The 10,000-nt window shown below is 34.1% G+C and overlaps 1 protein-coding gene across 10 annotated transcripts in view; it reads right to left on the minus strand.

Annotated features, from left to right (window-relative positions):
- Nucleotides 1-168: 168 nt before the first annotated feature.
- LOC144967756 (quinone oxidoreductase PIG3-like) overlaps nucleotides 169-10,000 on the minus strand; it is a 19,046-nt gene continuing 9,214 nt past the window's right edge. For 8 of the 10 annotated variants that reach the window (XM_078905353.1, XM_078905356.1, XM_078905358.1 and 5 more), the window contains 8 exons: nucleotides 9,951-10,000; nucleotides 8,416-8,557; nucleotides 7,166-7,301; nucleotides 6,276-6,407; nucleotides 5,706-5,918; nucleotides 5,159-5,263; nucleotides 3,259-3,347; nucleotides 169-2,694 (listed from right to left, as the gene is read on the minus strand). The exon at nucleotides 9,951-10,000 is cut by the window's right edge and continues 40 nt beyond it. In XM_078905353.1, coding sequence (XP_078761479.1) covers nucleotides 2,491-2,694; nucleotides 3,259-3,347; nucleotides 5,159-5,263; nucleotides 5,706-5,918; nucleotides 6,276-6,407; nucleotides 7,166-7,301; nucleotides 8,416-8,553 — 1,017 coding nt within the window. In that variant the 5' untranslated portion in view covers nucleotides 8,554-8,557; nucleotides 9,951-10,000 and the 3' untranslated portion in view covers nucleotides 169-2,490. Of the gene's footprint in view, nucleotides 2,695-3,258; nucleotides 3,348-5,158; nucleotides 5,264-5,705; nucleotides 5,919-6,275; nucleotides 6,408-7,165; nucleotides 7,302-8,415; nucleotides 8,558-9,444 lie in introns of all 10 variants that reach the window. The other 2 variants (XM_078905348.1, XM_078905357.1) reach the window with 2 other exon arrangements.

Genomic DNA, 10,000 nt, shown 5'->3' on the forward strand with positions numbered 1-10,000 from the left:
GGATCAAACGCCCCCCGGCCCACACTATTTGTACAATAAGATTCGCCAACAAAAAAATATTGAAATATTGGCAATTCTCTTATTGAGAACTAATATATTATGTCTAATGATAGCTCACACATGGAACAAAAGTAGATCCAAAAATGGACAAATCGGTGAACACATTCCTGTTATTAAAATCTTTTTTTAATATGGCATTTATTTCATATTAAAGTTTATAATAACATGAACAGCAAAACAGAGTAAATTCCATTAATTCAATGATAAACATATTCCATTACAACGCAATTGATTAGAGAGAGAGAGAGATAGATAGAGAGAGAGAGAGAGAGAGAGAGAGAGAGAGAGAGAGAGAGAGAGAGAGAGAGAGAGAGAGAGAGATCAAAAATTGTTTTTTTTTAATACTCAGGTGAAAATGAAAAAGTAATTTTAAAACAGCCACAACCGCAACCCCATCTCTAGAAATGAAATACCTTGAGCCAAATCACACATTGATCACTTTTAAAAAATACAAATGGAAAATTTATTTGTCAAATAGACCTCGAAGAATAAAACTCACTAAGACATATACGTATGTACCCACCTTACTGAAAGGGGCAAATTTGGATGGTTTCCAAAATATTTTTTTTTATTTTTTTGGGGGGGTTTACGAGCTTGCAGCGCATTTGGGTCACATCAGCGCCAGTAAAAGGAATTCGAAATTTACAATTGAAAGCGTATAAGAAAAAAATGAGACGAGAAGTGGTTCATATAGGAAAAAAGAAGAAGATTCCAAGAGCACACAATCAGTGTACTAAGTTTATGATCACCTAGAAGTCTCATCCAGACCAAAGCACAGGATCCTACCAAGAGGAATACATTCAAATGTTTACAAAATATATCCAAAAACAATAACAACACACAATAGAGATGTAATTTACAAGGGGGGGGGGGGGGACACATCATCTCTCTGAACTAATACAATACTTCATATGTGACTGCTTCCACCTCAGCCAAGGTTGACCAGGGCCAGGTCAAAACCGAGTAATCCCATTCCATGACAAAGATGGAAAGCATCCTGGTAAAGGAAATAGAAAATAGGGGGATAAAAGGCAAAGCAACAGTGATCTCCTCGCCCACCATAGGAGGCAAAAAAAAAACCACCTTTGATTTCCAAAATACATTAATATATAACACATAGATCGATGATATACAGAGAGAATTATCATCCCCCATATTGAACCTTAAAACACACTCACACACACACACACACACACACACACACACACACACACACACCCTTATCTGATTGTCTCCTCTGATTAAATAATTCTTGCCGGACTTTGACAAAAAAGCTAAGATAGCTCAGTTAGAGACCAACAATTTATATGGCTGGTTGTGTCCTGAAGGACAAATAACAATGTAGTTCTTATAATAAACAAAATGGATATAAAAACATCAATTACCAATTTGCATGTCTCAAGTCTAAAAATCAACTCCATGCTATTCTCAAAATAGGAATGTTAAATGATCAAATGCGAAAATAATTTAATTAAATTTAAAAAAACAACAACACAAGAGCACCCAATACCAACACGTTATGACAGTAGCGGAGTAGATAGAAAAAAAAATTAAGCCAACTTCGAAGTAGTAGAAGTTCATAAATTAAACTTAATATGTAATTAAGATCACAAATAAAATTTTGAAAATATTAAATTAGGAACAGCCATCGGTGTAAGATAAGGATTTGAAAAGTGTGTATGAAACGTTTCATACACACTTGGTCCGATCTTTAAATTTTGGGTAAACTATCTCTCAAACGGTCAGCTGGGTGATATGAAGCAAACTGACTACAGAAATGCTTCTCTCAAATAAATATTTCACTGAATTACAAACTTACTGCTAAAAAATGTATACCGGTTTTCTTTGTGGAACAACGTATAAGCAATACCTCGAAAAACAATAAATTCTTCTGAAAATCAAATATGTTAAATTTATATTTCACGTGTAAGCAGGAAATGATAGTGTATATAAGTAAGATAATTCCTGCTTCAACTGTAATGCCTCTGAATAAAATAAAATGATTAAATTGATTGTGAAAAGTTATCAATTTTTCTTTATAGTTCATATCTAACTAGTTGGTTTAATCAGATTTTGTTGTAAAGGTATTTGCTCTATTTTAATGGGTAAGAACATTGAGGGAGAAAATAGTTTCTGAATTCAAACATGCATCATTCAAAATCAATCTAAACAAAGCTACTAAGCTACTATCATACATTTCAACTCGTTTAAATAGACAGACTTATATGCTTTTATTATTTTTATCAACAGATTTTTTATCTTTAAAAAATACGCTCTCAAATACCTAAGAATGAATCAGCCCAAGAAATCAATATTGTTTACAAAATATACATGTCCTGAAATTCTTGTACCTTTGATGTCAGAAAAATGGTTCTACGCATTTGGAATTATATGTTGAAAATAAACTATAAAGGGTTATTAATTTTTATCTTATAACTCCTGTTTATCTGTTCCAGATTCTTCTTTCTGTAGCTCTAAGACAATCTTTCCTTTGTTCTTGTTGCCTTCCATTAGAGTGTGTGCCTCCTTGATTTCAGAGAATGGTAGAACTCGGTCAATAACAGGTTGGAATGTTCCAGTTTCAAAAAGGGGTAAAGCAAGGGAAGAAAATTCTTTGATTAGCCTTCCTCGGTACTGAAAAATGAATAAGAACGGAGAAAACTGATTCAATAAAGATTTCACTTACCATATATCGTATTATTTATTTTCATGTCATGTAAACAAGGGACATATGGGGGAAAGGATCTACAGAAGTAAATGTATCATATATTCGATACAAAATACAAAAGGAGACACAATCAAATTACCAAAAGACTGCTAACAACAAAGATTATTTTTTTAACGGAGAAAAGCCATTATAGGGAAGTGAAGCAGAACGAAAATTAGAGGGGGCAAGTTTATTTCATGCAATGGTAATATTTCATTATTACAAATCCACTGCCCACATCCTAAAGCTTTGAAATATTCTTTTTTTTTTTTTAATGTATCTGACTGGCTGAGAGATATCACAATTGAAATTCAGTAGAACAAAAGAATTTTTTTCCCTTTATTTTTCATCTATTTACAAAACAGGAACTATTTGCATGCGACCTGCAATTGATAACAACAGTTTGCTTCCTAAAATGAGCAAAAAGCTTCATATCCCCCCTGTATCTCTTGTTAAATACTTTATGAGTTTAATAGATAAGTCGCTCTTACCTCCAAAGACCTCGATCTCAGAGTAGTTCCTGTTAATGTTATCCTTTTGCCAAGAATTTTTCCCATGTCTAAATTTGCTTGGGTTCCACCTGTGGTGTAAAAAGAACAAAAATAAACAATTGACAATACAGCGCTACTATGTGACCCCGCTCCTCAAATCACTATGATGCCTGGGTAATTTGGATACAAAAAAATTATAGTAAAAAATATGAATATTGGGTTAATTTCATGTTTTATTCACCACAATGGCTATAGGCTACAGTCTCTATAAAACTGAAAAATGAAAACTTTACATTTCTGATGATTTTAAACTTCTACTATGCCACCTTGTAAACACAGCAAGACTTTGACTTTGAACTAATCTTCCCACTTTATTGTACTGCCTACATAAATATATTTTTGGTAACCATAAATTTCAGGTACATATTATCCATTAGTATATGGCATACAATAGACTTGATTTTTGAAGCCGTTGTCAATAATTATAATAAAATCTTAGGTTGAAATCTAAAACTTGAAATTTATGAAAAGGGGTGAAAAGATTTCAAACTTCTCAAAAAGACAACTCTTTGGCTGACGCGCACTGAAACACACAGTGTTTCAATGTTGCTATATCGGAGAGAAGAGTGTGTTAATGGGGACCTGTTGTTACCCATTTTAATGATGAAAACATTGAGGTTAAACCTCTCAGTGGTGGCAGTGCTATGGTATGGGGTATTATCAGTGCACAATTTAAAACCCTTGTTTAAACCTGAATAGTGAGCAATATCTTATCGAAGTCCTTGACAGCCAATGCCATTCCTATTCTGATTCAAAGAGACAATATCTCTACCTTTCAACAGGATAATGCTTGACCACAAAAACAGATGCCATTTGTCATCAGTTTCCAGAAGATTAAAAAAAAAAAATTGAGCTTTTATATAGCGCAATATCCACTTAACGAACTTATCAAAGCGTTTTACAAGGGGTCCTTGGCCAACAGCAACATTTAACATTTAGGATGGGGCATGACGCCTGTTAGGCGATATTACAATTTTTTTTCGGACAGAGACAATGCTGTTAATGAACAGGTACTCATTTTACACCTGAGTATGGTGAGAGAATGTGCATACAGAGCCTTCTCCAAGGACTCAACTATACACTGAGCTAGGCTTGAACCCAGGACCTTCTGATCCGAAAGCGAGTGTCATACCACAAGACCACATAGCCGCACATAAAAACATTGCTTTTGCTACCATGGCCTGCACAATCCCAAGATTTGTCACCGAACGAGGGCTCTTTGGGCTGCCGGGCCAAAAGAGAGAACCACCAACAGTGCATCAATTAGAAGCATTCTTGGTCGAAGAATGGAACATTAGTGACCAGGAAACAATAGGAAAATAGACAAGTTCAATGAGGAACCAGGTGCTTCATGTGTTGGAGGGTAAACGCTTGATCGATACAAACTGTGAATATTTTTGTCTTAATTTTGACCACATTTATGTAAAAATTGATACAATAAAATATTGCTGATGGAATTTAAATAATTTTACTTCATTTTATTCACAACTGGTTGCCATATCTTTGGTTTATCTCTTATTATTCTTGCATTTTTGACATTTGAGTTACGCCCCTTTGAAAACTGTTCCAATTTTACTGTGGCTTAGTATAAATCTACTTTTCGGCATCTGGTTTATCCTGACATATAACTCATTTGAGGCCGAAAACTTTTTGTAATAACAAAAAAAATTTTTTAAATAGAGCCACAGATTTTTTTCATCCCTTAATTCACAGTTTTCGTGATGTTGAATGCCCCTATATAAACTACATTCTGATTCCTATCAGTGCAAATCGCCTTTGCATTGTCCATTGTATTTACACAAGCACTTGTTAACCAATTCCAATGAGATGTCATCCTTACCCATGAGTCCATACAAGATCCATCTCCCATCCATGGTGATCATTTTCATATTGTCGTCAAACATGGATGCTCCCACTGGGTCCAAGATAAGATTCACGCCTTGGCCTGTGGCACAATGGACAATAGTGAAAATAATGCCAATGTGAATAATAATAATAACAACAATACTAACTCTACTACTACTACTACTACTACTACTACAACAACAACAACAAAAACAACAACAACAACAACTACCACCACCACCACCACTTACCACTTCCTCCTTGCTGCTGCTGCTGCTACACTAATAATGATAATAATAATAAATAACATTAATGATAATATATAATAATAATAATAATAATAATAATAATAATAATAATAATAATAATAATAATAATAATAATATAATAATAATAATAATATATAATAATAATAAAAATAATAAATAATAATAATAATAATAATAATAATAATAATAATAATAATAATAATAATAATAATAATAATAATAATAAATCAAAATCTCTTAACCTCTCCCCCCCTATTCTCTTACAAAACATACCTTCTGTGATTGCCATCACTTTATCAGCCAAGCTCCCTTCTTTGTAATTCACTCCAGCAGATGCTCCCAGTGACACAGCAAAGTCTATCTTCTCCTGACTCCCGGCTGATACAATAGCCTTAGCACCAACCTGTTTCACCAGCTGCACTGCTGCAGTTCCAACCCCACTGGCTCCGGCATGAACAAGGACCGTGTCTGAGGGCGACACTTTGCCTGAGGAGAAAAAGAATAGTAAAAAATGAAGGAAGTGAAGTTCAATGATCAACTTCCTGATAATCTCAATCTCTCAAAATGTGGATTGGTAAGGTGATAAACTCACTTTTATTCTTTTTATATCTCTTACATTCAAATGGTTTTCATTTTTAAAGTTCCTTTTCAGCACGAAAAGAGCTTTAAAACAATATTGAAATATCAACATTTAAAAATTCAGAAAAGTGAGTCAACATTTAAAAGGTCACTGGTCATGACTTCCTTAAGATGTCATCAAGCAAACATCAAAGTCTTCAGTTTAATAGGAAACTTGTCATGCCAAACGTATCAAAGATCAGTGAATTCATCAAAGAGACAAACCTATAAAATGCAGGAGCTGGAAAGCAGTGAGCCATACTTCTGGAATGGCTGCAGCTTTCACCATGGACAAGTGGGCAGGAATGGGCATTACTAAAGCAGAATTGGCTACCACAAATTCGGCATTGCCACCACCTGTGAAAGAAAGAAAAAAGTATAATCATATACATATGTTTTAAAAACCAGTCAAATGGGGTGGCGTGCATCTTACCGATTGACACAGTGCTGCTACCAGAAAAATACATCTGTTTTCATTGTCAACCACCCATTACTTGGTTACAATTAAAGTTGGTTCCCTTTCAGAAAAGTCAAGAGATAGCGGAGCGGCCATTTGACAATTGACCAATTCATAATGCTGTTACTGATAATGATGATGATGATTGTTATTTTGAGTTCTGAGTCAACCAAAAGAGTATGTCCAGCACTCTCATGATACGTAAATTATTGAGAATAAACCAAATAAAGCAGTATTGAATAAAGCAGTAATGATTGAACTGTGCTGAACTAAACTTGTTTTATGGAAGAGTCAAACAATTTATCTAGCCAAATACAAATGGGTCATCGTTAATTCAATTTGTCTTGGCTAATTCATAGTACTATAACAATCATTAATGATAACTATGATCGATTAAGCAAGGATGCCCTTTGCCAAAAACAAAAAAAATCCTGAAAATTGTTCGCATACAGACTAATTGATAGCAAAAGGGGCAGATGAAAATAGGGACTATTGGACAAATCAGAGGGGGGGGGGGGGGGGAAGAACCGTACAAAGATTATTGATTACAAAGCAAGCTCTTCTTGGAACCTAGAAGTATTACAGCTCAGCATAGAGTTAGCCCTGGTACTACTGTAAGAAAAACCTTAAAATCAACCACTAAAACTACACAACATACCTGACAAAAGGGACATAACTCTTTGTCCTACAGCCAATGAGTCAGGACAGCCCGGGCCTAGTTTATCAATGATCCCAGCTGCTTCAAGGCCAAGAATATCTGTAGCACCAGGTGGTGGGTTGTACCGACCACGTCTCTGTAGATGGGGGAATGGAGGGAAGAGGGATTGGAATTGTTATTTCGATGATGATGATGATGATGATGATGATGATGATGATGATGATGATGATGATGATGTCAGAATCTGAGAAAAATGGTAGGAAAGGAGAAAGACAGGGAGTATGAAAGGGTCTAAAGAAAGATATTTGAATTGTATTCAACAGGTTCTTCCCCTGTCAAATGCTTGAATTAAATTATTATTATAACCAAAAGCTTGTAGAATTTCTTTTCACTAACTTTAGAATTTACAAAACTAGCAATACACATTTTTTCTATTATGTCTATTAAGATACATCCATTTGAAATACTTGTCTGAATGCATTTGGAAAAATTGAGGCCAAGGGTGTGTGTGCTTAATTATATATATATATAGCATCTGTCCTTCACTTCCAACCTTAACTATTAACACAAGTTGTTTTCAAAATGAAATTCAGAAAACAAAATATTGTTCTGTAAATAAATATTATCGTATCTTTGACAACGAGGCCTTCATAGTTCTAAATTATAGCATAGAGAAGCAGTCTCAAGTCTCAAAATATAATCATTATGTATGCGTGTGTGTGTGTGTGTGTGTGTGTGTGTGTGTGTGTGTGTGTGTGTGTGTGTGTGTGTGATAGGAGTGCATCAGAGAAACACACACAGAGAGAGAGAGAGAGAGAGAGAGAGAGAGAGAGAGAGAGAGAGAGAGAGAGAGAGAGAGAGAGAGAGAATTTGGGAGGTATGAGATATGTTGTTTTTTTTTGTGTGTGTTTAGTTTTGTTAAGCTTTTATTGGATTACTTCTATGTCATTGTATTTTATTTATATTATTTATTTGCTTAATTAGTTTCAGAAATTCATTAGTCTTTGGCAATACAGAATGTAAATTTCCAGAAATGGACAAATAAAGTTCATCTTATCTGATCTTATTTTCGTCTTATGTTGTCATGAGACAATGGCGATATATTGGGTGGGAGAATGTCCATGTCTCTAGCTCTATGATTGAATTCTCAATAAGTGTCTAGGAAAAAAGACTAAATGAATACTAAATGGGAGTGGAGGCCACTTTACAGAGGTTACATTGTATCATTAATCATCATAAATTTAACATACCTGTATTGTATCAGCCCTATTAATTGCTGTTGCGAAAACTTTAATCCTGACTTCATTTTGGTCCGGTTCTGGAACTTGCTCCCCTTCATTTATATACAGACTCCCAAGATCTGCTGATGAAAATCTTACTGCCTTCATCTTTCTGTCAGTAAAAATATAAATGAATTGTGAAACACCAGTAGATTGCATTGTAAAGTAAGTTTTACACCATACTCTAACACAAGCCTGTGCAAGTTTTGGGTTAGTGATCTCCAAATGGCACTGGATCATAAAACACTTTCCAGATTCTGTGATGATGATGGCAATTATGTCAAAAAGATGGAAAAAGTTTTGGTTCATCGGTCAAACTCAAACCAAATGCAAAATAACTTAATTATTTACCATAGTTACATAATATAAAGTACAATGAATTACTAATACAATTCTCATCATGAGTCATATAACTTTTCTTTTTGTAAATATTAAATGAATTGTCCTTTCACCTAACAATTACAATGGCCAACAATATTACTTGAACCGCCAGCTAAGTCAAGAGATTGTGATTGTGATAAAGTAGTCCTTCAGAGCCCATGGAGCGAAAAGAAAAGGGAAGAAAAAAAATACAAAAAACAAACAAATAACAATACGCACTTGCAGACTATCATAAATTCGCCACTGCTATCATGCTACAGCTACAGATTTGATATCTGGCGCCAGTCTGTCTAGGCTGACGTCCTAAAAATGGGAGAGTCACCAAAATTCGACTAACTGAGCACATGAAAAATGATTGACACGGCAAAATCAGCGGAAAAATAAGGAAATCCTCAAATCCCAGAATTTCAAGATTATATATTGGTGGCATTAAGTACTAAGAGTAACATGCCAATTAAAAGTATTAATATTCTTCATTTTTGTGTCAACAAATAATAGAAGTGCAGAAATCAACTTAATAAAACTCAAACTTTAAGGGTAGTAAAGTCAAGAGCCCTATACACACTAAATGAAAATGCACCATTCTTTATTGCCCAAACGCAATATTATAATACTTACTCTCTGTGAAAATCTTCAAGCTTTTCTATCCAGGTATATGTACGCACACCTTTACAATTATTGTCAATAGCCTGTACATTTTTAGAGCTCTGCAATATTCCCGAAATTCTGAATTTATTCATCATAATAACACGACTTATCTTCATCATTCTGCATCCTTTGATGAACATCGTGGAATGTGCACAAGTTAGGAAAGATGGATTAAAAAAAAAAAAAATTCCTGATTGATTGTTTTGTTTTTCTCTCTATTGTCTTGGTTTTTGTTTTGTTTGACTGTTTTCTTTTCTCTTGAATTTTTTGTTTGTTTTTGTCTGCGTTTTTTGTTTTTTGTTTTTGTTTTGTTATTTTGTTTTGTTTTTGTGTGTGTGTTGTTTTTTTTTTGTTGCTTGTTGGGTGTTTGTTTCTTTTTTTTTTAATTATTTGTTTTAGTTTTGTAAAAATATAATTCCACTCTCGATAATGAAAGTAATAATCCTGAAAACAGCAGAGCTCTTATAACAACTTACAATTTGTAAAGTGCTTCTTTGACACCACTGACGACGGTACAGCTTGTGAG

The sequence above is a fragment of the Berghia stephanieae genome, chromosome 3 (assembly GCF_034508935.2).
Source record: "Berghia stephanieae isolate SIO BIC M18660-M18661 chromosome 3, UCSD_Bste_1.3, whole genome shotgun sequence".
NCBI classification, from domain to species: domain Eukaryota; kingdom Metazoa; phylum Mollusca; class Gastropoda; order Nudibranchia; family Aeolidiidae; genus Berghia; species Berghia stephanieae.